The 26,021-nt window shown below is 53.9% G+C and overlaps 3 protein-coding genes across 8 annotated transcripts in view; 2 read left to right on the top strand and 1 right to left on the bottom strand.

The window, feature by feature from the left end:
• Positions 1-254: 254 nt before the first annotated feature.
• NAT9 (N-acetyltransferase 9) lies at positions 255-4,979 on the bottom strand. 4 transcript variants are annotated; one of them, XM_025859916.2, is made up of 7 exons: positions 4,862-4,979; positions 4,141-4,226; positions 2,560-2,669; positions 1,882-2,025; positions 1,186-1,245; positions 891-985; positions 255-787 (listed from the first exon to the last, which is right to left on the bottom strand). In XM_025859916.2, exons 2-7 carry the CDS (start codon positions 4,215-4,217, stop codon positions 653-655), a joined length of 621 nt encoding a protein of 206 aa, XP_025715701.1. In that variant the 5' UTR covers positions 4,218-4,226; positions 4,862-4,979; the 3' UTR covers positions 255-652. The 4 variants fall into 4 exon arrangements, with proteins under 4 accessions (XP_025715701.1, XP_073742118.1, XP_073742117.1 ...); XM_073886017.1 differs by having other exon boundaries at positions 891-970; XM_073886016.1 differs by lacking the exon at positions 4,862-4,979 and adding an exon at positions 4,820-4,857.
• A 93-nt stretch (positions 4,980-5,072) lies between these two features.
• Positions 5,073-26,021, top strand: part of TMEM104 (transmembrane protein 104) — a 54,627-nt gene continuing 33,678 nt past the window's right edge. The window contains exons 1-8 of one of the 3 annotated variants that reach the window (XM_073886180.1): positions 5,073-5,189; positions 5,820-5,945; positions 13,843-13,964; positions 16,359-16,440; positions 16,952-17,048; positions 17,559-17,639; positions 20,802-20,901; positions 21,356-21,461. In XM_073886180.1, coding sequence (XP_073742281.1) covers positions 5,901-5,945; positions 13,843-13,964; positions 16,359-16,440; positions 16,952-17,048; positions 17,559-17,639; positions 20,802-20,901; positions 21,356-21,461 — 633 coding nt within the window. In that variant the 5' untranslated portion in view covers positions 5,073-5,189; positions 5,820-5,900. Of the gene's footprint in view, positions 5,190-5,819; positions 5,946-9,581; positions 9,885-13,842; positions 13,965-16,358; positions 16,441-16,951; positions 17,049-17,558; positions 17,640-20,801; positions 20,902-21,352; positions 21,462-26,021 lie in introns of those variants that run through there. The other 2 variants (XM_025859755.2, XM_073886181.1) reach the window with 2 other exon arrangements.
• LOC141371339 (uncharacterized) lies at positions 17,652-20,795 on the top strand. The gene has a single exon (XM_073886182.1). It carries the CDS (start codon positions 19,619-19,621, stop codon positions 20,279-20,281), a length of 663 nt encoding a protein of 220 aa, XP_073742283.1. The 5' UTR covers positions 17,652-19,618; the 3' UTR covers positions 20,282-20,795.

Genomic DNA, 26,021 nt, shown 5'->3' with positions numbered 1-26,021 from the left:
AAAACACTCTTGGATCCAAAGAGGAGGAAGAAGCAAGAACGAGGATACTCGCCCACTTAGTTTCCAAGCCACCTGTTGTTCAGGGCCTAGCTCGTTCACTTCCAAACTTCTTGGGGTCACACTCAGCCTGCTTCTGCAGGACAAAAGCAGACTGAGCTCCTCCCGCCCTGATCCTACCACGCTGGACTGGATGCGGCAGGCTGCGCCTTCTGGTGGCTCACCTGCACATAGGCTCAAGGAAAAGCCGGGAAAGGTGCTGTGCAGTAGGCTTTACTCCTAGCCAGGGCCTCCACCCCAGGGTGGCACCTCTGGCCTTCCATTCACCAGGCCCTCATTCGCCTCTGCTCCCACCTCCACCCTGCCTCCTGGGGATTCACGCTGTCCACACCAGGTTCCAGGAGTCCAGGGCTGGCCAGGAGGATGGGCTGGCCCTGAAGTCACTCATCCACATGGCCAGCCTGAGGGAGGCCAAGGCAAGTCCAGCCCAGAGTCTGAAGGGCCCCACAAGGAGAGTCCCAGGCTACAGCGGAGCCAGGGGCCCTATGCCCCAAAGGCCCCGACAGTTCACCTTCTGTTACAGGGCTCTGGGCTTTTGGACTGCGTGGTCCCAACACCCCCATTCACACAGGGTGGCTGCCAACAAGGCCAGCTGTCAGTGGGACTCCGACGACCCATCTCTATAGCACTTCTCTTCCACATGGCTGGTCTGCTCCAGAAGCCACTGCCGCTCATGCTCGTTCACTATCAGCCTAAACGTCACCTCTTGGAAGACGCTGCTCACGGCCACCTATGTGAGCCAGGGACAGCAGGGGCAGCTAAGTTACAGCCACAAGCTCTAGCACCACTAAGCCCCGCCCCGGGCCTCGCCCTCCCACCAGCAACATCCTTACCTGCTCAAAGTGCAGCTTCTGGAACATCCGGATACTCGGTTCATTTCCTTGCCCAATTTTAGCCTCAAACTTGGTCAGACCTAGTTTGGTCACTCCTCCCAGAGAAGATCGGAGAGAGGGACGAGCCACAGGATGAAGCAACCCCTCACAGCCCCTGCACTTCCTCTCCCACTTTGCAGTGGAGGCACCCGTCACCTGCCCCCCACCCTCAGGCCTGAAGAAGGCCTGCTCCCAACATGCCCCTGCCCTCACCGGGGGCCTGGCCACTTCTCCACTGTCTCTCAGGCTTCCTTACCATATGACATCATCATGAGAACAGCCTCGGTGCCAAAGCCTCTGCCCCTGCAGCTGGGCTCTAGGAGAAACAATGGCAATCACTGGCACCATGTGCCAGGCTCCGCTGTAGGCACAGCTGTGAGGCAGCCAAGACCTCATTTCATCCTCAGCTCGACACGGCTGGTACTACTACTGCCGTTGTGCAGATAGGGAAAGAGACACACAAGCTGAAACGACTCACCCAAGGGCTCCCAATTAGAGGCACCCAGCAACCCGACCCCAGAGCTGACCCTTGAACCTCAGCGTCCTGCCTCATAAGGACAGTGTTAGGGGAAAGCTGGGGACCAAGGAGAACACAAACTAGCGGGGCTTCCCCCGCAGCACGGGAAGATGCTCCAAGGAAGGTCATGCATTTGGGGAGGGTTCCCAGCACTCAGGCCCCCAGTGGGGATGAGGCAGAATAAAGTTGGAAGACCCCCCCCACAAAACCGAAGGTTAAATTCACCCCTAAGCAGAAGACAGGAATAAAGCAAACGACCACGGGTGAACCAGCAGGCCACTGGAGTGCCAGGCGGCAGCGTGCCCCAGCTCGGTGCCGGGTTCCCCCGTGCGGAACCTCCCACTGAGCTGAGTGCCTTACGCAGCCTCAGCTGGCTCAAGGTTCAGCGGCTCCGAGGGCCAGAAGGGAGGGAAGGCAGGGCCAGGTGGGACCAACCTGCGATCATGACCTCAATCTCCCCCAGGGAAGGGTCCCATAGATCTGTGAGAAAGAGGTTTACATCTCCCGCCATGCAGCTCTCTTCAGTGGTGCTCAGCCGGGCCTGCCACTTCTCTGCATCCAGCACAATGAACGTGCACTCTAAGGAAAGAGGCGGCAGGGTTATCGCCCACCCTCCCCGAGGAAGGGAAGGGATGACAGTCTTCCTACCCAAACCAGAGAACTGTAGAGCACTGTGTGCCAGGAGGAAAACAGGCCCAGAGCTTCCTTTAGCTGATGCCAAAGCCCTAAATTTGCCTCATGCAGGAAAAGACGGGAGTCCAGACAGCGGCTATACTCTCAGAGAGCAGGAACCACAGCTGCGGTTGAGCAAGAGATGTGAGGGGCAGGGCCTCGACTTACAGCCAGAGCCCCACATGCTTTATTTCCTCTAAATCCTTCCAAGCCTGATGCCCTGAGGGGGGGGAAAAGAAGCCTCAGTCACAGGGACTGGCTTCCGTGGGCATCAGGGTATGACGGTTTCAGGCACCTTCCAGACTTTCCATGAAGGGGTTTTCATAAGGTTACTGGGGCCCAGGAGGGCTACAGCTGGAATGAGAAACGGAGGGAACCTGGAGACCACCTCTGGAGCCAGCCCTCCCGCTGCCAGCCCAGCCCAGAGCCGGCGCTCCTCACTGGCCGTGTCCTCCCGCCAGCTCCGCTGCATCGAATACTCCTGCTCCAGTGTCAGTGGCTCGGAGGCGGTCAAACGCTGCAGCTCCTCAGATTTCATCCACTCGTGGTACCTGCAAGGACAGAGGAAGGGCCTGATTCAGAAGTACAGGTCTGAGAAGTGGGTGGTAGGAAGGAGAACCCCACAGGGCTAACACAGGGCTCATAAAAGATCCAAGGAGGGGCGCCCGGTGGGCTGTCAGTTAAGTGTCTGACTCTTGATTTCGGCTCAGGTCATGATGTCCAGGTTGTGAGATGGAGCCCCGCGCCAGCCCCGAGCTGGGCATGGAGCCTGCTTGGGATTCTCTCTCTCTCTCTCTCTCTCCCTCTGCCCCTCCCACTGCTCACACTCGGGCTCACTCTCTCTCTCTCTCTCTCTCCTCTCTTTAACAACAACAACAACAAAAAAATCCAAGGAAAGGGTTATAATAGCTCCTTAGGCAGAGGGCCATAAGCACAAGACCTAGAAGCAGGCTGGTCTTCCAAGAGACCAGCAGGAGGGATCAGTTCTGTCTATCCAGCTTCCCATCCTGTCTCAGGGGTCAGTGCGGAGTAGTCTGAAGTCAAACATTCCTCAAATTCCTGAGCAGAAGTATATGGCAAGCTGACCTCAGTAAGGATGGCTGGACGTATCTCCACAAAGGCCAGACAGGAACCCCCCCCAAAAGGAAAAACTACAGGGGCGCCTGGGTGGTTCCGTCAGTTAAGTGTCTGCCTTCAGCTCAGGTCATGATCCTGGGGTCCTAGGATCGAGCCCAGGTCACCCCCCCTGTGTGCACACGCTTGCTCTCTCAAATAAATCAAATCTTTAAAAAAGAAAAACTACAAGTAGAGAATACACCCCTACATCGCCACCATCCCAGCCTACAGGACATTTGCCAACTGCCCCAGCAAAAGTCCCACCCTGAGACTCAGTTCTGGCCTTTCCAAACAGTAGACGTCAGAACGACCCATCAGCTCAGTTTTACAAGCTACCATCATGTCTTCAAGAACTGAGTATATTTGGAGCATCTGGGTGGCTCGGTTGGTTGAGCAGCCGGCTATGGGTTTCAGCTCAGGTCATAATCTCAGGGTCCTGAGATGGAGCCCCATGTCTGGGCTCCATACTCAGCGGGGAGCCTACTCCAGGATTCTCTCTCCCTCTGCCCCTCCCCCCCCCCACTCCCGCTCTCTCTAAAATAAACAAATAAATCTTAAAAATGAAAAAAAACCTAAGCATATTCACTGGCAACAGAGGAAAGTCACTGATATACAATTACGCAGTTTCTTTTCTTACACCCGTTTAGTTTACATAAAATAATTCCTTGCTGAAAGTCCAAAAAGGAAGCCGAGAGGATGAAAGGGAAAAGCAGGGGGAGGGGTGACTTCCTCCAGGGAAGTCCTCATCCTCTGCTTCAGTGATCACTTCTTTCTGTAATGACTTCTCACAGCAATGTTTCTCCTTCTTAGAGGAAACAGCCTCTGAGATTTGGGCTAAGGAAGGCTGACCCTCCTAGCTGCATCTTGGGAGAGCTGGTTTGCACCCCATGTTAGATGGACTGTTACCTAGGCACGTGCTCTGCGGTGTAGGGCACCAGCACCACCTTCTTCCCCAGCAGCAAGGTGTTCTCGTTTGACCTCATGGTAGCAGCCTGCAGGAGGGGAGGGCAAAGACCAGGACCCTGTGTTTCCTCCCACTTAGGGTGGGAGCCCTGGGCCTTCAGTTCCCTAAATGCCTCCCAGAGCTAAGTTGTCAGAAGAGTCTTGGTCCTTCTTTCTTTCCAAACATTTCAGAGAACACGGACTCTAGACCCCTTGCGAGAAGGGGAAGAGGGCCGATTAAAGATAATTACAAAATCCTTGCGTCGCATCTCATGGGGCTAAGCCTGAGCTGCCATTTCTGCGTGTCCCTTCCATCCCACCTCACTGAACTACGAAGCCTCAAACCCAAGCACCAAGACTTAACCCCAAAGCTCCCATCACGTGCCCCCATCCCGAGACGCCGCCCCAGGATTAACCTTCAGCCCCGCTTTAAACCTATTTCCAGACCCTCTTCCCAGCGACCACCCCCGCCACCGGCCTCGGGCCCTCTCTCCTCCCCACCCACCGAGCCAGGTCTAACCAGGCCGCTCCGGGGTGAGGCGGGCTTAAGTTCTCAGTCCCCTCCCCTTTGCGTGAACCCGTAGGCCACTCTCCTCGATCGCCCCAACCACCGGGGTCCCGGAGCGGCTCAGCTCGAACCCACTGCCCCCCGAAGAAAGCGTCCCCAGCAGAGGGGGCGACCCACCTCTTCCGACCCGCCCCGCTTCCCCTCCGGCCCGCGGCCCCCCTTCCCGCACGCGTCGGGGAGTGCCCCTCCCCCGTTTCCGCCACGCAGACGGCAGCCGCCCCGGCCCAATCCCGGTCCCGCCTCCGCGAGGCATCCAATCAGCGTGCTGCGCCCCGCCCAGGGCGCGCACGGGCAAGGTGGGCTCCGGGCGCGGGCGCATGCGCGCTGTGGGCGCTGGTGAGGGACAGCTGGCGCCGGTGGCGGCGGCGGCGGCGGCGGCGGCGACGAAGGGGCCGGCGGCGGCGGCGGCGGCGGCGGCGGCGGCCCGGAGCGAGCCGGGGTGCAGGTGTCCGGCTGGACGGGAGGGTGGGATGGGCCTGGACGGCGCCAGGCTCGGGCTGCTCCAGGAGGGAAGAAGAAGTCGGGGAAAGGCTCGGAGCGGGGCCCTTGAGAAGAGGGGGAGGCTTGAGGCTGAGGAGCCCGAAGGCAGGGCAGAAAACAGGTTGGGGGGGCTGGGAAATGGAAGAGCGTTAAAAAGGAGAGGTTTGGGAGCAAGGAGTTGGGTTGGGGAGCGACCTGGGCAAGCCCTAGCCCTAAGCAAACAAGTTTGTTGCCCTAGGCGGAGGAGACTGTTACATGGGCTGCCCTGTGTGGTAGTGAGCTCGCCGTTCCTGGCATGGAATGTGGATGGCCACCGCAGAGGGTACAAAGGGGGCGCCTCGTGGTGAGCGAGATTTAGTGGCTTGCGGGTCTCCTTCTATCACTTGGAGTCTGAGCGGCATTGAATACCTTCATGCCCTGCACAGCAGGGGAAAAGTTGGAGGAAACCATCCAGGTGTCAGTCTTCCAGAGCTGCCTCATGACGGGTATCGAGGCCATGTCTGCAATAAAAGTACGGGGCGGGGGTGCTCTCCAGAACTGTCCCCCAGCGCCAGCGACGTCTATCAGAAAGCTGAAGTCTGCTCTTTCGCCCTAGGGAGCCGTAGCAGCCGCCGCCCCGGCAGGGAAGAAACCAGAGGAATCTCGGCTGCCCAGCGACCCTTCCTCACCTTTGGAAATGGCGGGTGAAATCACAGAGACCGGGGAGCTCTATTCTCCCTACGTGAGTTTTACTTTCGGGACCTGTTTTACCCACATCGTTGCCGCGGGCTCCTAGAGAAGCTCCGCGCTTCGGGGACTGTACTAGTGAGGACAGCAGCTTTGAGACCCTGGTGAAAGCCACGGTGGGGAACGCGGATGGGCAGCCGCTGCATTTCGGCTGTCCTGGCTCAGAGCATGTGATGAGAGTTTGTTCACGAGTTGGATGCTGGTCAGAGAGTGGTCAAGGAAAGAAAGCTGACTTGCTGATTCCTTGTGATCTTGATGGCGTGGCCACTAGCACTTGCAAACGGTGCTACTACTCTGGGGATGGTGATTGACAGCTGTTGACTCTGGGTTTGCTCATCTCAGCAGTTTGAAAGCACTTTGGTTGCCAGCTGAATTGTAAGTTGTGCAACTTTTATAGTCTTGGGTGGCGTAAGAGGCAGAGAAGGCTTGCAGAGACTTCCAAGTGCAATTTGCCGGAGTCTGCAATTAGAACAATTAGAAGGATTGATTTCTTACTGTGTTGGGTCTGTTACCCTCCCCCCAGCACCCCACCTCCCACAGGTGCACTCCGTTTATCTTCTTGGTGTAATGAAAGATTGGTCCTGGTTACATCATGGAGTCCTCTTGCCTGGATACCTAGCTGGAGGATCGGAATAATCAAATGATTGACTCATGGTGCTACTAAGTATCCCAGGGAAAAGCAGCACTGCCTGAAGTAACAACAGTCCTCTTTCTAGAATTTACCTAACCTTGAGCAGCTTCCCCGCTTTGCACTTAGTTCCTAGCCTGGGGGGTCCCTGCTTTGTCTCTGCTAACTTCACAGACTCTAGAGCTGTGGCGTGATACCTGAGAAGGCATCTCAGAAAATAGCGGGCAAAAAGGCTTTCTGACACCACGGTCTTCCTACTGGGTCTCTGTCTTTTGTGTGTAGCACCAAAGGAGCCTCCTTTCTCTCCATAATTTATCAGGGGAAAAATTCTTTCTTGAACTTTGGACTGAATCTAATTGTGTTCCTCTCATCTGCGGAATTGTGTAACAGCTCACAGCCTCCTCTTGGTATCAGCAGTGAAATGTCCCCACTACCCATAAAAGTTGCCATGCCCCCTGCTGCTGCTCAGAGCATCTATACGTTTAGAGGTGAGAAAATGAGTTATTTCTGTAACTGAGTTTTAGAAAGGAAAAAACTTTGATATGCTCACTTTTCTTGTGTCTCCAGTTATTCACATAATCATTTCACATGTCAGTATGTACCCATAGGAAATTGGGCAGTGAGGCCTAAAGGCCTCAGTGGGTTCTGCTCCCCACCCCCAACTTTCCTGTGTGTTTGGTTTTGTTTGAGGTCTGTGTTTAAGAGCATACTCTGGGCATTTGCCATAAACAATGGCTTGCATTCTCTTATCCTACCGGTGGAGAGAAATGTAGAGAAGAGATGGGTGGGTGGTGTCGAGGGTGAGGTGGCATTAGCCAGGAGTTAGAGGTCAGGGTTTGAGGAGACACTGTACCTTCTTCCTGAGGTTTCCCTAGGGAGAGTGGTTCTTAATCCCTTGTGAGACCAGGAGAAGGGCATAGATTCACCAACCGCTGAGCCCAGGAAAACAGTGGAACTCACTTCACTAGACATTGCTTTGAATCCCCTGCTCAACACAATGCAGGCAGGACCTGCTCTTCAGGTCTTGGGAAACTGAGATACTGAGCACTTACTTGGTTCATGAAGGTGCATCAGCCCATGACCTGGGTTGTTATCAACACAAAGCCTCTCCCTACTTCGGTGTTGCCCTGTTGTCCGTTCTTTTCCTCTTCACAGGTGCCTGGGATGCTTGCCTTAGCTTGCATTATTCTGCGTAGATTATGTGTAATGGGCAGACCGGCCTCACAGGGGGACTCCGGTGAGAGGCCCTCTCAAGGGTAACGCTGGGTTCAAAACATGGTTCAGGCCCGCACGTCCCCCCCGCCCCCAGAAATGATCTCAGAACAGGCATGTCTGGGTTTCCTGTGTACGGGGACCAGGAGCGGCTCAGGGCTGCAGGGATTATGTGACCCAAATAGAGGATGACGTAGACCACCACCCAGACAAGGCCCAGCTGCTGAGGGCCCCGCCAGCCCAGTCTTGCCAAAGATCATTGCCGTTGCTTTCGAAGGAAAGGTCGCTGGTTTCACAGCCTTAAATCCTAGTCATTGCTTCCGCATCTCTGCTGCCTTCTGTTTCCTTTAACAACTGTCACTGGGGGAGTGGACGAAAACTGCCCATGACGCTTGCCTAAACACCCGTCTGTGGGTGACACCACTGGGTGGGAGGTAAGGCAGCAGGAACACTGTGCGCTGAACTCCCTAGAGCCCGGGGGCACGGATCCACCATCCCAGGGAATGATGGAGAATGGGAGGAGGCAGTTTAGCCTGTAGCGAGGTTTGATTCTTCTGCTTTCGGCCACACCTTCCAGGAGCTGGTCCCCACACTACTGGCAGAAGAGACTGTCTCCTTCCTCTTCCTCCTGCCCCACAACTGCTTTTGACCTGGCCTGTGGCTCAGCTCGGATTTGTCTCCTGTTCCATGGTCTTTGTAATTGGTCCTCACCAGCACCTTTATTTTTTTTTTTTTAAGATTTTATTTATTAATTTGTCAGAGAGAGAGAGCACAAGCAGGGAGAGCAACGGAGAGGGAGAAGCAGCCTTCCCGGGGAGCAGGGAGCCCGTTGCGGGGCTGGATCCCAGGACCCTGGGATCACGACAACCTGAGCCGAAGGCAGACGCTTAACCGACTGAGCCACCTGGGGACCCCACACCAGCACCTTTATTGAAGGTCGAGAGGCTTTAACTCTCACCAGGGAGGTAAAGAAGTCTCATGTTATCCTACAGGGTTCCCAGAGCCCCACTAGGCCCAGAGTTCTTGCTTTGGAAACTAAAAAATAGCAATGGCATAGGACAAATCTGATTTACCATTTCTGCTCCTGATTGTCCATCCCTAATTAGCTTCTTCGTAAAGTTCTTTTTTTTTTTTAAAGATTTTATTTATTTATTTGAGAGAAAGAATGAGAGAGAGAGAGAGCACATGAGAGAGGGGAGGGTCAGAGGGAGAAGCAGACTCCCTGCCGAGCAGGGAGCCCGGTGCGGGACTCGATCCCGGGACTCCAGGATCATGACCTGAGCCGAAGGCAGTCGCTTAACCAACTGAGCCACCCAGGCGCCCTTCTTCATAAAGTTCTTAAAGGATCTTTTGCACTGAGACTTACTTGAAGTGTCCGTTGGGAGTGTGTTTATTTCATTGTGTTTATCAGCAGTGGTTCTCAGCTGGTGGCAATCTTGGCTGCTCCCCCCCCACAAACACACACACCACACCACCCCAGGACATCTGGCAATGTCCGGAGACATTTGTGATCATCACAACACAGGTACAAGGTTGGGGGTACTGGAACCTAGTCGGTAGAGGCTAGGGATGCTGCTAAACATCCTACAATCCACAGGACAGCCCCACCACAAAAAAGAATCTGGCCCCAAATGTCAAAAGTGCTCAGGCTGAAAGCCCCTGCTCTACAATAGACCCTTGACCTTTACATCTCAAGACCTTCAGGCATCACAATTCACAAATGCCTCTTGTACTATTTCATTTCCTTATAAAACTTTTGGCTAAGAACCATCACTTTCTCTTTACTTCCATCACGAGAACCTTCACTGGGGCCATTTTCCATAAAGAGAAAGGGTCCGCCCTTCCTAAATGTTACTGCTCAGAAAAGCAATATGCAGAGAACAAAGCTGCAGGGAGCTGTAGGAACATGGTTCAAACTTGTTTTAATCCTTCTGGGATCTGTCTGTGGGATCAAACGGGGACTGTGATGTTTAAAACGGGACAAAGACTGGGACTTACGTCAGAGAAGACCTAGCCAGGTCCAGTCAGCTCGGCTGAAGATCCCTGGCTGGAGGCTGCGTGCCACGCACCCTGAGAAGTGAGACCCAGGCCACGGTGAGCCTCGCATGGAGCAATGGGGAAAAGATAACATTGAAAACCAAACTAGGACATAAGTGTTCTTGTTCCAGGGTTCAAAAGAGGGGAGCAGGACTGGAAGGGTTTTGTGCTGAAAGCAGCATTTGAATGTGTCCGAGTGTTGGGTGGGATTTTGAAGGGCTGGGCAGGAGGCACAGGGGGGCAGGTGCCCTCTGCCAAATGTAAATGGACTGTGGGCAGAGCTCTCTCCCGTCCACGGGATGCCTTCCTGTCCAGCGCTCAGGTGCGCTCCCAGCACCTGCCTGGAAGCCTGCCCCTCCCTAACCACTGTCCGGCCCCTTCTCCCCCGCCCCCCCAGCCATCTCTATTAAAAAAATAAATAAATTCTGACTAAGGTTTGGAAAACGGGCCCCAATTTGTATGTTTCTGATAAAAAAAAAAATTCAGTATTTGGTTATTTTAGAAAAATTTTTAAAATACAGAAAAGTGCATATTTCTAAGAATGGGGAAGTAAAAATGAGAGATGGGTAGGTGTTCCCAGAGATGAAGTGTTTGTGTTGTTGTTTTTAACAGGAAAGCCAGCTGTAAGTCAGCCGATGTCATAGAGCACAGGGAGCCCAGTTAGGAAGCGGCTGTCCCAGTCCAGGCTGGAAGCAATTAAATGGGAATTGGACCAGAGGTAGCCACAGAAGACTCTTCAGAAGGAGAGTGGCTAGCGCGGGGATACGCAGAAGGGAGGAGGCGGGGGTGACCAGCAGACAGTGGATTTGAGGTCTGCAGGAAGGCTGGTGTGGAGAGAGGCCCAGTCACCCTCTGTCCAGCCGTGGTAGTTAAAGCCGCAGGACTGAGTGAAGTGGCTTAGGGAAAAATGAATAGAGAGGAAAAGAGACCGCTTACGTCAGAGTGTAATAAGGAATAAAGACTAAGAAAGCCCTTGGATTAGGCAAATAGGAGGTCACTGGTGATTTTGAAGAATGTAGTTTCAAAAGAGCTCTGGGGTTGGAAACCACAAAGTACAGAAACTTGGAAATGAAGGCAGAGGAACTAGGTAGCTACTTCAATGAGTTTGGTTAAGAGAAGTGGGAGAATTGTGTTTCAAAGTGTCAAGGATGCTTGTAGGCAGAGGGGAGGAGCTGGTATGAAGAAGATTCCAGAAAGAAGGACTGAGCCCAGAAGTTTGGGTGCAGGGCTCAGCGTCCCCCAGGAAGAAGGACACATGTTCCCCACAGGAAGGGAGGGCATCAGGAGGATGCAGACACTTGATTTTTTTTTTAAAGATTTTATTTATTTATTCATGAGAGACAGAGAAGCAGGCCCCCGAGGAGCAGGGAGCCCGATGTGGGACTCGATCCCAGGACCCTGAGATCATGGCCTGAGCCGAAGGCAGTCATTTAACCATCTGAGCCACCCAGGCGCCCCAGACACTGATTTTTGAGTGAGGAGAGAGTGGGGCTTGGGGAGGGCATGTCAGATGTCCTCAGTCACCTCCATAACACGGGACGCAGCCTTCAGCTGAGAGGGGTGGGGTCGGGCTGGGGCACGGAGAGTGAGGTTTGATGGTTTCTTGTGGGAAATGCCGAGAAGGCCGTGGTGGAAGAAAGACAGTCTGATGCTGCGGAGCACAGGTGAAGGAACCATTCGCTTGTCGTGGGACCAGTCATTCTAATTAAAAGAAAGAAAAAGAAGAAGAAAGAAAGAAAATTTCCAGGAACTCTTAGCAGCTTCGTATAGGGAGCAGAGGAAGCAGGTGCTAGTTCCATCCAAGGCTGGGGTCAGGAGGGGCAGCACAGGGGAGGGTGTGTGAGGCGGGGATAGACCATGCTTCATGGAACTAGCCCGTCGTAAATGATGCCGAAGAGCACAAGTGATGCCAGAGTGGAGAGGGTGGCCTGGGTCGGGCGGGCGGGGCGACTACAGGTGTCCAAGGGAATGGCCAGGGCTGCAGAGGCTTCAGCTCAGAGAAAGGAATTTCCTGGTTGAGATCTTGAAAAAGGAAAATGACAGTTAACAGCTAGAGTCGAAAAAAGGAAAATGACAGTTAACAGCTAGACGAAAAAGGAAAATGACAGTTAACGGCTAGAGGCAAGTTGGCGAGAATGAGAGTTTAAAACCTGAGGTCAGTGACCTAGCAATTCTACTCGGAGGCTGGTTGTCAGGGGCAGGGCGGGTGCTGCTAGTGGGCAGCTGCTTGCTTTTTGGGGTGATGAAGTGGAATTACGTGGTGGTACAACCTTGTGACTGTGCTAAAAACCACTTAACTGTGTCCTTTAAAAGAACTTTTTTATTAAGTTTTTAATTTTAATTCCAGTGTAGTTAACGTTCAGTGTTATCTTAGTTTCAGGTGTACAACGTAGTGATTCAGCAAGTCTGTACATCACTCGGTGCTCATCATGACAAGTATGCTCTTCATCCCCTTCACCTGTTTCATCTCGTCCCCCAGCCACCACCGCTCTGGTGACCATCGATGTGTTCTCTATAGTTCAGAGTCTATTTCTTGTTTTGTCTCTCTCTCACCCGCTCCCTCTCTTTTTTCCCTTTGCTCGTTTCTTAAGTTCCACACGAGTGAAATCATATGGTGATTTCCATTGCTTAGCATTATACTCTCTAGCTCCATCCACATCATTGCAAGTGGCAAGATTTCATTCTTTTGATGGCTGAATACTATTTCGTTGTATATGTATACCACCTCTTCTTTATCCGTTCATCTATCAGTGGACACTTGGGCCACTTCCAAAATTTGGGCATTGTAGATAGTGCTGCTATAAGCATAGGGGTGCATGTATCCCTTTGAATTAGGGTTTTGGTATTTGGGGGGTAAATACCCAGTAGTGTGATTACCAGATCATAGGGTAGTTCTATTTTTAACTTTCTGAGGCACCTCCATACTGTTTTCCACAGTGGCTACACTAGTTTGGATTCCCACCAACCGTGCACAAGGGTTCCCCTTTCTCCACATCCTCACCAACACCTGTTGTTTCCTGTGTTGTTGATTTTAGCCATTCTGACAGGTGTGAGATGATAGCTTATTGTGGTTTTGATTTGCATTTCTCTTGAGGCTCCTCTCAGGGATTCTGCGTGCAGGTGGGGACTCATTCAGCAAGTACCCCAGGCTCGTAAGGGATTTAGGATTGTGCATTTCCAGATAGGAATCCACAAACTGCCAAAAAGAGGTAACGGATGATGAGTGATGCTGAGCATCTTGTGTCTGGTGGTCATCTATATGTCTTTGGAGAAATGTCTGTCCATGACTTCTGCCCATTTTTTATTGGATTAATTATTTTTTAGCGGTTGAGTTAAGTTCTTTGTATATTTTGGATACTAATCATTTATCAGATACGTCGTTTGCAAATATCTTAAAAGAGTGAGTTTTATGGCATGTGAATTATATCTCAATTTTCATAAAAATCCCTGAAGTTAGTGTGGGAAGGATGGTAGGGAAAAGGAAGCAGCATGATATGTCAGCATCCCAAAGGACAGTGGCAAGAATGGGTGGGGAGCAGGGTTGGGTCACGTGCTCAGAGGTCTCAGAAGAGTAGAGGTTTCTTTAGGTCAGCACTAGGTTCATCCTTGTGCAGGGTCCCCTGATGTGGTGGTATGTCCTCAGGAAGCCTACAGCCTGGTTGGGCAGGGAGCTAACATCCAGGGTGCAGCTTTGAGTAATAGGAAATGACAAGGTGGCGGGGTGGTGACAGCAGAAGAAGAGAAGGAACCCGATCAGCAGAGACATCTTGGGAAGAGCGACAGGATGTGGGACTTGAGCCTTTAGAGTGTTGATGTTCGCTTCCCCAGTAGCTGGTGGCAGAGCACACCTCCCTTGAAGCTAGGCAGAATTAGGCCTTCTGACCTGCTTCCCCAGCTCATGTCTGGCTTCCCTGCTTCCAGTTTGGCAGTCACCCAGTGTCATCTTTGGGAGCCGCTGGGGGGGGGGGTAGGTTAATTCATTTGGGGACTTGAACGGCACTTCTGTTGCTTCCAGGTGGGACTGGTGTACATGTTTAACCTCATCGTGGGCACAGGTGCGCTGACCATGCCCAAGGCCTTTGCCACCGCGGGGTGGCTGGTCAGCCTGGTCCTGCTGGTGTTCCTGGGCTTCATGAGGTAAGAGGCTGGCACACGGGGGGGGGGGGGGGGGGAAACCTGCCCAGGGAGCCCTGACTTCTCTTCATTAACACGAGGAAGCATGCCTGAGGGGGCAGGCACATGTCCCCGGTGAATCCTAACCAGGGTGGTCCAGCAACAAGAAAGGAGACACAAAGGTCTCCAGGTCTTGTGCTAGCCGTCACACAACTTGATCAGTTAAGAATCCAGACATCTGGCTAGGCTTTGGAATGTTTCACGTGATGCTCACATTGCTTCCCCGGCTGGTTGATTTCCCCTGTTGTATACTTTCTTAACGGTACCATTAATTTTTGTTCTCTGAGAAAATACCGCCTAGCCCCAGAAAAAGAATCGGACAAACATCTGCGGTGATAAGAGAAATCAGTTTGGGATTTAGAATTCACTTAAGGTAGTTCATGGAGTAAGTGATAAACACACAGGTACACACACAATCAAGGGTTAACCTCACCTCACCTCGTGCCTGGCAGCAAATACGGGGCCAGTGCCTTCCCAGGCTTTCAGGGGCTACTACTCCTTGAGCCACGTATGTGGGCTTCCCCAGCTACGCTCCGCAGAGGGGAGAGCCTACTTGAGGCTCCTCTCAGGGATTCTGCGTGCAAGTGGGGACTCACTCAGCAAGTACCCCAGGCTCGTAAGGGATTTAGGATTGTGCATTTCCAGATAGGAATCCACAAACTGCCAAAAAGAGGTAACGGAACACCTGGAAACACCCCCCAGGGGTACCTCCCCAGGAGAGGCGATACTGGCCACTGTTCTTGGGTGAACAGAGCAAAGATCCCTGCCCTCAAGACTTTTTTCTCTCTCTCTGTGGGGAGACATAAGGAGTGGAGATAATAAGAGAATTGTAGAGTAAGTTGGAAGGTGATGAGTAATGTGGGAAAAAACCCTACAAAGCAGGGCGGGGTGAGGCTGGGGAGGTGGGGGTGACGGCAGTTTCTGGCAGGTAGTCGGTGGTCACAGAGGCAGCGGTTCGGCAGATGGGAAAGAGGGAGGAGCGGGTACTCTTGGAAGGATGACAGGGTTACAGTTGAAGCCAGCGAGGAACTCAAAGAGGCTGAATGGGATAGGAGAATGCCCGCATTTCTCTGTTCCTTCACCCAATTTCTTTTGGGGGGTTTTGTGGCCATCCGTGGGGTCCTGGCAGCCAAGAGCCCTAGAAATCCTTGTCCTTCTGTGATTCTGCTCTCCCCTTTAAAAGACCTTCAGCATGGGCAGCCATCTGACTGGGAAGTGGTTATTGGGGGCCCCCAGGTAGGGGCTGCCATGTCCCCTCCCCGCTCAACCCATTTATATTTGAACATGATCGATGAGTTGGCTTCGTGCAACCATGAGAAGCCTCTTTATGCCTTAACTGAGATTGATTCTAGTTTTACTTGCAAAAGGAAGGGAAAATCTAAAGTCCTTAAAATGGTCACTTAAGCAAGATAATGAGAAACCTTTCTAGAAGGTGCTGGGGCGCTGGAATGGGAGTTTCAGAGCCGGCTGCCCTCCACCCCCCAAGATGGAGCGGGTGTGGGTCGAATGCCTGCCCCACTGGGCTGAGCAGTCAGCCTGTGGCCGGCAAGGGCCCTTGAGGAGGACTGGGGTGGAGCCTTGAGAAGGAGGGGGTGACTGTGCTGCTGGGGTTCAGCAGGGAGGGACGCAGTCCTCGGGTTTCTGGGCATCAGCTTTGCTGAGAGGAAGAGCAAAGATGGCTTTTCACTCTAGTCTGACTCTCTAGCAAATGTCTGCTGCCACCTCCCAGTGTCCCTTTCCATTCAAGCCGTAAAAATGCAAGCTTATTTTTACATTATCTAGATTATTAGGAAAGTAAAGGTACTGCCAGAGAAGGAAGGAAGGAAACATGGAAACACATTCCACAGCCAAATGTCCCTTTTCAGTTGTCCATGCTTGTGCTCCTGTCCGTGAGTGTGTGTAACCACTCATCTGTGTCCCATCAAGGACAGGTGAGAGCTGCCCACTGCCCTGCCCCAAAGCTTTCGGAAGGCTCCCTGTGAATCGGCCTGCTCCCCGCCCTGCCCCCAGCAGGCCCCTTCTTGGTGTGTGGCACCGCATCGCCCCACATCCCCCTTCCCCCAGGCTCACACTCTACCCGCCCCCCCATCAGCCTGTTGCACATCCCTCTCTCCCGTGCATCAAATCACATTCTAGACGTGGACAGGGCAGTCAAGGCAAGCACGCCAGTCATCACGTGCACGCACATTTTATCAGGTCAGATGCATCTCGAAAGCTCCCTCAGGAGCAGCTCTCAGAAGAGAGAACGCTTTGGACTTGCTGGTCTGGTCAGGTCTTAAAATGGTTTTTCCTGTTTCATTGTACCACCTCCGACCTCCTCCCTGCCCTTGGCAATTCCCCTGTGGCCTTCCCCTGCAGCTTTGTGACGACTACCTTCGTGGTAGAGGCCATGGCGGCGGCCAACGCTCAGCTCCACTGGAAGAGGATGGAAAACCACCAGGTGCGTGTATTGCCCTTTCTCCGGGCGGTGCCTGGGTCCAACGCGTGCCACGAGAGGTGGCCCTCGGGGGCCAGTTCTTTCCCTCCCGATGGATGGCGGGCTCATGTCCACAGCACTACTCCAAGACCCTTGTCCCAGAGCTGAGGCTTGACAGCCACATACACTTAGTGAACAGATGCAGTCTCTGCTCTCTGAATGTCATGTCATGGGTCCCTTGAACCCTTAATTGAGCTTGCTCATCATTCTGAACCCCAGAACTGTGCTGCAGCTTCAGATCTGACATCTGAGTGTCTGCACCTCCTAGTGTGGCAGCATGGAGGTGCTGGGGGGTGCCCCTGGTCAGACAGCATGGAGGTGCTGGGGGGTGCCCCTGGTCAGACAGCATGGAGGTGCTGGGGGGTGCCGCTGGTCAGACACCTTCTGAAAAGAAATAACAAAGGAAATGGGTTCTTCAGTTTTCCATGGATTTTCTGTAGCATTATGTGCTCCCTCCCCACCCCACCCCTCGTAGGAGGAGGAAGATGACGACTCCTCCACGGCCTCTGACAGTGATGTCCTTGTCCAGGACAACTACGAGCGGGCAGAGAAACGGCCCATCCTGTCAGTGCGTAAGTCTTGGGGTTCTGGGCAGGCTGGCACCTCCCTCTGGTCCACAGGGTTCCCTTTCTTTATAGAGAGGACGGGGAGTCTCTACACAGACCCTCTGGCCAGATCACGAGCCTGGGGTCTCCGCTTCACCCTGCTGGCTCCCCCGCTCGCTAATGTTTGCAGCTTGGGCAGGTTACTTACCTCGGTACCCAGGGCACACTGGAAGCGTGAATAAATGTGGGGTGTCTGCCTTCATCCGCCTGTCCCACCCGGGTCCTGCCGGGCGAACCAGGGCCAGGTGTCCCAGCTCCCCCCACCCCACGGCCCCCCCATCCATAGCGAGCATCCCTGGGATCCCTTTCTGTAGACTGTTTTAAAATATTTCAAGTGGGAAACATTAGAAGTTTTCACAAGAATTTGAAATGCTTTAGGATTTCCTTACTGTGGAGAATTTAGTGAGCTCAGAACCTCCTCCAGGAGCTTTTCCAAATGAAAACCGCTTCCTCTTCCTTGTCCATTTGGCTCCACAGAGAGACGTGGATCTCTGAACCTTTTTGAAATCACAGACCGGGTGGAAATGGGACAGATGGCCTCCATGTTCTTCAATAAAGGTATAAGTTCTTTCTCAAGGTGGGGTGAGGGCAAAGGGGGGGTACTTTCCGACAGACCTTGACAGCTAGGGATGGGGCAGGCGATGCAGAGGAGCAGACTGTCGGCCAGCTCCCAGCACATTTGAGCAGCCGCCTTGCTGAGAGGCCTGAAGCGTTCACATTGTGTTCCTGGATCCCTCCCCGTTCATCAGCGCTGGGAAGAGAGAAGCAGCTACTTGGTTCCTCCTGCTGGTGGAGGTCAGGAATCCTAAGCAGCTTTCCAAGGAAGCCAGTGGAGCCGGCTGGTAGCTTTGTGCCTCTTGCTTGATTGCTTCTGACTTGTCTCTCTTTTCTTCTGGACTGTTCAGTCTAGGACAACGCAGGGCAGATACCTATGATGGTGGTAGGATACACTGTGCACACGCCTGTGTGTATGTACCTCTCTCTCGTTTTCCGTCCGCCCCCCCAACGCCCTGGTGGCCAGCAGAGGGCGCAAGGAGTCCACGCACGGGTTGCTGTCTGGGACTCTTGTCTATGAGCCCTCTCCACCCTGCCTGCTCTGTAGTGGGATTGCCTGCAGCCGAGAGGATCCCCCTGCCCCAGCTCAGATGTTCAGTGACAACACTGTGTACCTCCATGGCAAATGTTGTTCTTTAGGAAGATGAGCTGTTTAAGAGCTTGGCTTTTTGGTGCCCAAACCTGCCCATTTCCCCTTCATAGACAGACAGATCTCAATAAATTCTCTTCTCTGTAAGGATTTTCTCTTTGGGAGATTTTCTGCCCCTTTGTCACAGCCCCTGTTTGCAGGGGTGGCATCTCCACTGGCTCTTTCTAGTCTTGAATGTGGCTGCAGTAACTTGGAGCCTGGGGGATCATAGAAACCAGTCTTCTTGACTGCTTCTCAGGACATTAAGCATTCGGTTTTTCATTGGTGGTGTGATTTGACTGTCCAGTCCGGAAGATTATGATCATCAGCCAAAGATTGCCTCGCTACCAGCTTCACAGAGGGTTCCAGAATCCATGAAAACCAGATTGGTTGTGTGCAGCCCGCTCTGTGCTTTTCCTCTATTGTTTCTATCTCTCCCATCTCATTAGATGAAGAGTGTGAACATGTCCTCCTGGCAACCGCACGCAGTCCCCCTCCAAATGCGGGCTTTGGAAAGAAGACATACATTTGGAGAGAGGACATAACGCCTTTGAAACTCCTTTCTGATTAGCATGTTTTACAGTCCACTCCGACTTCTTTAACAATTCTGGGAACCCATGTGTTTTTTGTTTTTGTTTTTTTCCCCGTCCCCTCACGGACTAGACTTCTAGTTCATCCAGATCTAATAGGAAAGGAGCACACTCAGACGAGAGCAGCCTCATGCTCAGGGGACGCCTTCTCCTCTGCTTAGGGTTTCCCACGCTCGGCACTGTTGACATCCGAGCTGGCTCATTCTTTGTCTTGGGGCCCATCCTGTGCGTTGTGGGAGGCTGAGCAACATCCTTGGCTTCCACCCACTAGGTGCCATAGCACCTCCGAGTCATGACAACCAAAACATCCTCAGACATTGTCAGATAATCCCTGGTGGGGGTGGCGAGGCAAAGTCCCTCCCAGGTGAAACCCACTGCTCTGCCCTATTTCTAATTCAAGGGTCATTCTCTTCCCTGTCGGAAGGACTGTCACCCTCCACAACAAACCCCCTTGGGGTCCAGACTCACTTCTTGTGACTAGCAATGCCAGGCCTCGTCATTACTGTCTTCTCAGGAAGCTCATTGATCCTCCCGTTTTGTGTCTAGTAATGAAGTTTATTGATGAGGGAGGGCCAATGGCAGTTTATAAACAGCTGAAACTGCAGTCCACAGATGAGTGGAGGAGAGGGTGAGTGGGGAGGGGACAGTGCCTCTGCAGAGAGCATTGGCATCAGAGCAGAAAGACAAGCTGAGGCACAGGCTGTACCTGGGGCCTGGGGTGTGAGTGGCAGCCAGACCCCAGGGGCCACTGAGCTTGGACATCGATGCTTTCTGAGGCCCTCTGGGGTTCTTGCAAGGACTGTATTTTCCTAGTCTTTTTTCCCCCCGACTCCTCAGAGCAGAGCTGCCCTCAAATAGCCCAGGAGGAACATGTCCCTGGCTTTCCCCTTGGGGATCCTAGAGGCTCTTCTGAGCCACCAGCATTAGAGGGGAGCTGTCACTTCATTTTTCTTTCTGTTCTCAGAGAAACCGGGAGCTTGAGACCCGTGACATCAAACACGAGCAGTCAGTCTGAACGGGAGTTTGGACTGGCTGTCTGCGGCCATGACCCTGAGGTTGTAGGGCCTGGATGCTTTTTTCAGAGCTGTTACACCTGGTCTTTAAAGCTGGAATCACATATGGAATTTAGCACAGGTGGAATTCTCACTGTACAGGATGGGAGATGGTCAGGGACTTGCTACGGCCAGGAAGCGAGATCAGTGACACTAGGGCTGGAAGCTGCGTCTCCATCTCCTGGTTCAGGCCCCACCGGAGGGAGAAGGGAGCAAGGTCTGCCGCTGCAGAGGGAGCTTCCACGTGCACCTTCCAAGGGAAGCATCCTCCCTGGCAAACATTCTGACCGTGAGCTCATCTTGCACGCCCCCTCCTGCTGCCCCTTCTGTCACCAGCACCCCTGGCCACCCCTTCCCATCCCTGGGGCTTGGTGATCAGTCAGACTCTGAATGAGGCACTTGGTCTTTGGAAATCAGGGGCTTTTTACCCTCTTGATTTTAGCTTCAGAAGCTGGACTGTTTTTTTGTTCTCTTTGCTTTTCAGGTCCTTAGTACCAGCCTTTCTCATAGAGTCCTGTGTTTGGCTGGTCCAGACACACTCAGGCTCAGGCTCCTGACTCAGGGCCTCTCTCCTCCTCCTGCCTGGCAGCCTGTCCCAAGCGTGAAGGCCCCTCTGATCCTCCCCAGCCAGCCCTGCACCTGCCCGGATTCAGAGCCTCTGAGGCCCGCAGCCCCACTTAGCCTCTCTGAGGTGACCGTGACATCACAGGCAGCCGTGTCTCCTGCCACATCACAGTGTAGCCAGCCAGAACAAGCCACGGGACTTAGTTATTTTCTTTTTGTAGAAAGTAAACAGCCTGGAGAAAGGAATGGTGTGGAAGAGGTAGAGACCTGACTGTCAGGAAGGAACACAGGCGCCCCTGTGGCTCCCTGACAGTGACTCTGTTCCTTTCAGTGGGGGTCAACTTGTTCTATTTCTGCATCATCATTTACCTGTATGGGGATTTGGCCATCTACGCTGCCGCCGTGCCCTTCTCCCTCATGCAGGTGACCTGGTGAGTGGCCCCCTCAACCCCCCCCCCCACACACACACACACACTGGCTGTAGTCGAACAGCCTTCCTCGGCCAGTCAAGGTATTTTTTGGTAGAAGCACAAGGCCCAGCCAACGTGTCAGCATCTGAAGCATGGAGAGGCCCGAGGCCCTTTTCTGCGCATCCCTCAGCTGGCTGTGCTCTGTGCTTTGGAAGCCCGCTCAACACCGCTGTCCCCCTCCTTGCCCCATTGGGAAGATGCCTGGGATCCCCACCGGGGGCCCCCGAGTTGCTGGGAAATGCTGCTGCAGGAGTAGGTGGCACCTGCCCAGAGACAGGAGACTGTGATTCCTGGCAAGTGAGGTGGTCGGCCCGGGAGCAGCTTCGGTGGGCGTGGAGGCTCCGTGGTGGGACGTTCCATCCTGTCTGCTTCCCAGGCGGGGGCCACACTGAGCCGCTCTTCTCTTTATCAGCAGTGCCACCGGCAACGAGTCCTGTGGTGTGGAGGCCGACAGCAAGCACAATGACACGGACCCGTGCTGGGGGCCCCTGCGCCGCGTGGACGCCTACCGCATCTACTTGGTGAGTGGCCTCGCCTCGGCGCCTCGGCCTCTGCCCACCCCGGCTGGCCTGGGGCATTTGAACTTTATTCTCTGATCGAGCTCCCTCTGCAGAGAGGAGGGTCTACACAGCTTCCCGCTCTGCCTAGTTACTGGGGCCATGGTCCTGGGCAGAAACCATGTCACGTTACTGAGAATATAGCCTACGTGTCCGGTCACATGTGGCTCGGAGTTAGCATTCGGGTCATTGCCAGCTCCTGGCTGTGAACTCTTGTAAATTGAGCTCGGGGTTTGAGGGGCATAGCTCTTAGCACAGCTCTTTAAGAGCGTCAGAACGAATTTCCTGGAGACTTGCCACATTTTGACCTTACTGCTGGCCAGCCCAAGAGCATATGGGAGGTGCCGGGCTTCCTGACTGGGCAGGCAGGACTGAGCCATCCCTTCGGTTGGACCCGACCACAAATAGGCTCTCCAGATAGGGATCAGCCCAGCTGTCTCCCCTCCTCCCTGCAGGTGGGGGAAGAAGATGAATCTCCAGGCTGTTCTCGACTGCTTTGTGCCATGGGCAGGAGGGGCGGGTTGGAGCTGGATACCATGCCAGACGGGTCTTGGGTAATAAGATACGAAACCACAGGCCGTTATTTATCTCTGCCTGCTTTGTGGGCGGGACTCAGAAATGCTTCCCTCACCCTTTTGCAGCATCTATTAATATTCTCTGCCTCTTCTTGGTCCTCCTTAACCCTGACACAGATTTAGGTGTGCGAGGTGACACACAGTTTGACACGTGGCCACTTAGCTGATTTGGAGGGGAAGGCAGGGTTCGGGAGAGAGCCGAGCCTTTCGCGGAGTTGGCCTCCTGACTTAATTACCCCCATCCTGGCAAAGGTTTTGGCAGGCCCTGCCAGCTGGTATCTGGTTCTGAGTTTGTTAACCCAGGGCCACTGAATGGTGGTTTTGCCTTCCCAGTCCCCACCCTGTGGACCTACTGAAGCCGGCCTGTGGCCCAAGCTTGGGGAGAGACTGGTTTTCTTCTCCTGCATTGCCGGAGTGGTCGGATGGTCTGGTTTTTGTCTCGCGCATTCACCCATGACTAGAAACTTGTCTTTTAGTAGAATCGTATCTCATATCTCCCCACCGCAGGTCTGGTAGGAATTTGGTAGCAAGTTAATTCCCTGGCACCGTTCCCTACTTCCCCTCCCCCAGCCGGGAGGGGGAGGGGGAGATCAGGAGGGCAGCACAGCTGAGGCCTCTTAGCCTCTCAGCATTTCAACAAACTGTCATTGATAAAATTAGCAAAAGTATCAGTGAGTGTAACGACCCACCTGGACCTCTAACTGGCAGAAGGAGGACGTGGAGGCAGGGGTCCAAGAGGCTCAGCACAGACACAGGAGCATGTCCAGGGCAGAGGCACCTGCCAGAGGGACCAGACCGCAGCTGGGTCTTTCCAGGAGAGGCTGTTAGAGTCTGTGCTGAATCTGCCTGGCCCAACCTCTCCACAGCAAGACAGATACGGAGTGCTAGGAACATTGGCCGCTGCCATTCGCCTGATAAATTATCGAGAAACATTATTAGTGCTTTATTAAATTGTTCCTTCACTTATTCCTGTAAACCTTCCACATGATGGGAGCCTCCCTCCCTGAATCTCAGTAATTCCCTGACGGAACAGAAGGAGCCGTTCAGGAAAGCCTTCATCTTGCAGATACTGCACTTATAACTCCTAGGGCTGATTGCCACCCGGCCTGTGAAAGCTACAGAGATGGGAAGGGTGAGCAGAAGCAGAGCCTTGTTCTCGATGGGTGGTTGTCCCCCTCCCCCACCTCCCGGGCCCCTGGTGGGGGCTTGGCGCAGCAAGTATTCTGTTGAGATGTGCTCTTCTGCCTGGCTTGGAGAAATGTAAGGCAGACAGACCTCCACATTGTCTCAGGAGTTACTTTACAACTCTGCGTGTGGCTCCCAGGGTCTGTGGCTCCGGAAGAACCGTGCCTTCCGACCCTCCACGCTGGGCGCTGGGCTTCCACCCACAGGCCTCCCCCTGTCAGGGAGCTGGGACAGATTGGCAAACTCGGAGGTTTCCTTCCTTGGTCCTGAGCTGTCTGTTGCAGGTGAGGGATCTTCCCCTCCCGAATCTGACCCACGGGGCTCAACCGTATGTCTTCATTCCCTCAGGTGGCTTCTTCAGATCATTAAGGAGGAGGGTTGTACTTCTCCCCCTACCCCTCAGTCATTCACGTTCAGAAGATTGTTCGTCCCTTCTAGAGACTCCCACTGCATCTCTTTCTACCTGCGGTTTCTGATTTTGCTGGCAGCGAGACTTCACCAAAAGGCGAGGCAAGGCAGCAGGCAGCTTTAAAGCACCCCCAGCCCGTGCACAACCACCTCTCTGTCTCAGGCAGATGATGCACCTTCCCAGCCGGCATGTTTGGAAGGGCCCTGTAATAACCATCTCTTCATTGCTATTTTGGGACAGTCCATTCTGGGAAATAAAGGTACAGGCTTTTATTTTGTGGTTTAATTTCCAGAAAGTTCTCTGGAAACAATCTTTTCTGTATCTTCCCAGGAACGCTACTGAAATGCACACATAGAATGAGGATATTTGGGGTATTAACTGTATAGCTAGAGGCCAGCCTGTGCATAGCATCATGATAAGAAGGGAGCTTTCGCCCAGCGGCTACCAGTCACCTCCCAAAGCCCTTGACCTTAACAAATGGAAAATTCCTCCTCCCCTCTACCCTGCGACCTCCGTCCACATCCTGTGATTGCCAGCGCAGCTGATATGAGTCAGTCTCTCCCTCTCCTTCCTTGGAGTAGCCACAGAGCGGGGCACTGGGAGCAGGGGTCCCGTGAGTCACACGTGCTTTCCAGGGCCGTCCCCACAAGCCACTGCAGCTGGAGCCTTCAGTGACCTGGGCCCTGGCAAGAGCCCATGAGAATCAACATCAGGACTTGCTATCAGCTGGCCTTAGATTCTCAGAACCCCACCACCCGCCTCTCCTGCTCCTTTGAAGGATCAGTGGGAAAGTGTTGGGTGCCCCAACTCTTTCAAACCAGTAACCTCGCCCCCAGGCTGGGGAATATCGGGATTCTTTCTGCAGAGCTCCGGCTTTGCTAGGAAACAGAGTCAGAATTGAGCACTTCACTCTCTCCTGTGCCGTGAGAAGGAGCCACGGACCAGGGGTGAAGTGGTACTAGGGTTGTACGGAAATCATTTCCGTCCAGGAATCCAACTGTCCCCAGTGTCTGGGAAGCAGGTTGTGTGCCGCCATCCCCTGGAGTCCAGGGCACTGCCAAGTACTTTTTCACTTCCTCGTCCCAGCAGCACTTCCCAGCCTGTCCCTCACACCCCCTGCCCAGGGCCTGGCCCTGTCACTGCCGCCGCCCCGTAGAGTGTCAGAGGGAAGCCCTGGGGCCATAGTGGGACTCTCCCAGGGCCGAGAGCTCCTCCCGGTTTGCAGGAGCGGCCTCGGCCTCTTACAGGTGGACAGATGCCGCTGGGTCACCGGCAGCCCAGCAGGTGCCGGCCAAGCAGAGCCGGGAGCGCAGATGGCAGAGCGGAGCTCATCCTGCCTGGAGACTAGGCCACAAACTGATGGTATCGAGCGGGGGCCCCTCGTGGGCTGCCTTGGGATAGGACAAGGTCACCCTGGCTTGCCATCCTGCCTTGACACAGGAGCCGTGAGATCCACCTCCAGGGCCTGGGTGGCCTGGGGGAGAGATGGCGGCCTGCACGTGCCTGGCAGGGGGTGCCCACCTTCTGCTGGGCACCCCCTTGAAGAAGCAGGTTGTGTGTTGGGGGCTGCATGGGAGTTTCGGGAGTTCTGCCTGCTGGGCTCTTCCTACACGTATAGGGCCATCCGATTCGGGCTCACGTTAACATCGGAAGGGTCTTCCTAGGCTTTCACCGAGAGTCCGGTTTCTCCCTCTGCCAGGAAGTCCGGTTTTCTGATTCCATCTTGGCTCAGGCTTACGCACGCAGCAGTACTTGTCTCTGTCGTCTGCAACATTTAAAACAGCATGGAGTCCCTTTTTTAAAACCCCAGGGTCTCTTCCTAAAACGGGTAAATGTCCTTTTTGTAAGGAGGTGGAGAGGGGAGTGCGCGCCCGCATGACTGCGCCAGGCCTTGACCAACTCTTCCTATGGCGGCTTTGCGTGGGTGTAACACATTACCACTTACTTTCTCCTTTCCCATTGGGTCCTCCAACCCCAGTAACAGACTTGCTAGGCTTGCAGGCAGTCCTGCTGGCAAGGCCAGAAAGAAGGAGTGGGTCGTGGCCGGCCATCAGCCCTTAGAGCTTGATGTTTGCAGAGAGGCGGGGCGACACTGCTCAAGGATGGTGTCCGTTCAGTGATCCGTGTCCACACACCCTGCCTGTCTGCTTGACTGATTTGCTGTCTTTCTTGTTGCCCCTCGCTCCTAGATAGTGGAGCGGACTTCTCACATCCACTCAAGGGGCGCTGGAGTTGGACATGTCTTCCCAAGGTCGTTTCCTGTCCCTCCCACAGTCCCTTTCTGTGTTCTTTCAGCATCAGCCACTGTGCCCTGGGGTTCTGGCATCTGCTAATAAGTGGGTCACCGCTGCCATC

This window comes from Callorhinus ursinus, unplaced genomic scaffold (genome assembly GCF_003265705.2).
Source record: "Callorhinus ursinus isolate GAN/ISIS: 27379988/994484 unplaced genomic scaffold, GSC_fseal_2.0 scaffold68, whole genome shotgun sequence".
Lineage (NCBI taxonomy): Eukaryota > Metazoa > Chordata > Mammalia > Carnivora > Otariidae > Callorhinus > Callorhinus ursinus.
Note: the sequence above shows the minus strand (reverse complement) of the source record. Positions and strands in the feature narration are given on the sequence as shown.

What these genes read in the sequence shown, in the direction of transcription:
- NAT9 (XM_025859916.2), bottom strand. Translation starts at nt 4,217, where the DNA reads ATGAGGTCAAACGAGAACACCTTGCTGCTGGGGAAGAAGGTGGTGCTG. An exon ending in TCTCATGATGATGTCATATG is followed by an intron (nt 986 to 1,185) that starts GTAAGGAAGCCT and finishes CTTCTCTGGGAG; the next exon opens with GAGTGACCAAACTAGGTCTG. An exon ending in AGAAGCTGCACTTTGAGCAG is followed by an intron (nt 788 to 890) that starts GTAAGGATGTTG and finishes TGGCTCACATAG; the next exon opens with GTGGCCGTGAGCAGCGTCTT.
- LOC141371339 (XM_073886182.1), top strand. Translation starts at nt 19,619, where the DNA reads ATGCTTTCTGAGGCCCTCTGGGGTTCTTGCAAGGACTGTATTTTCCTA.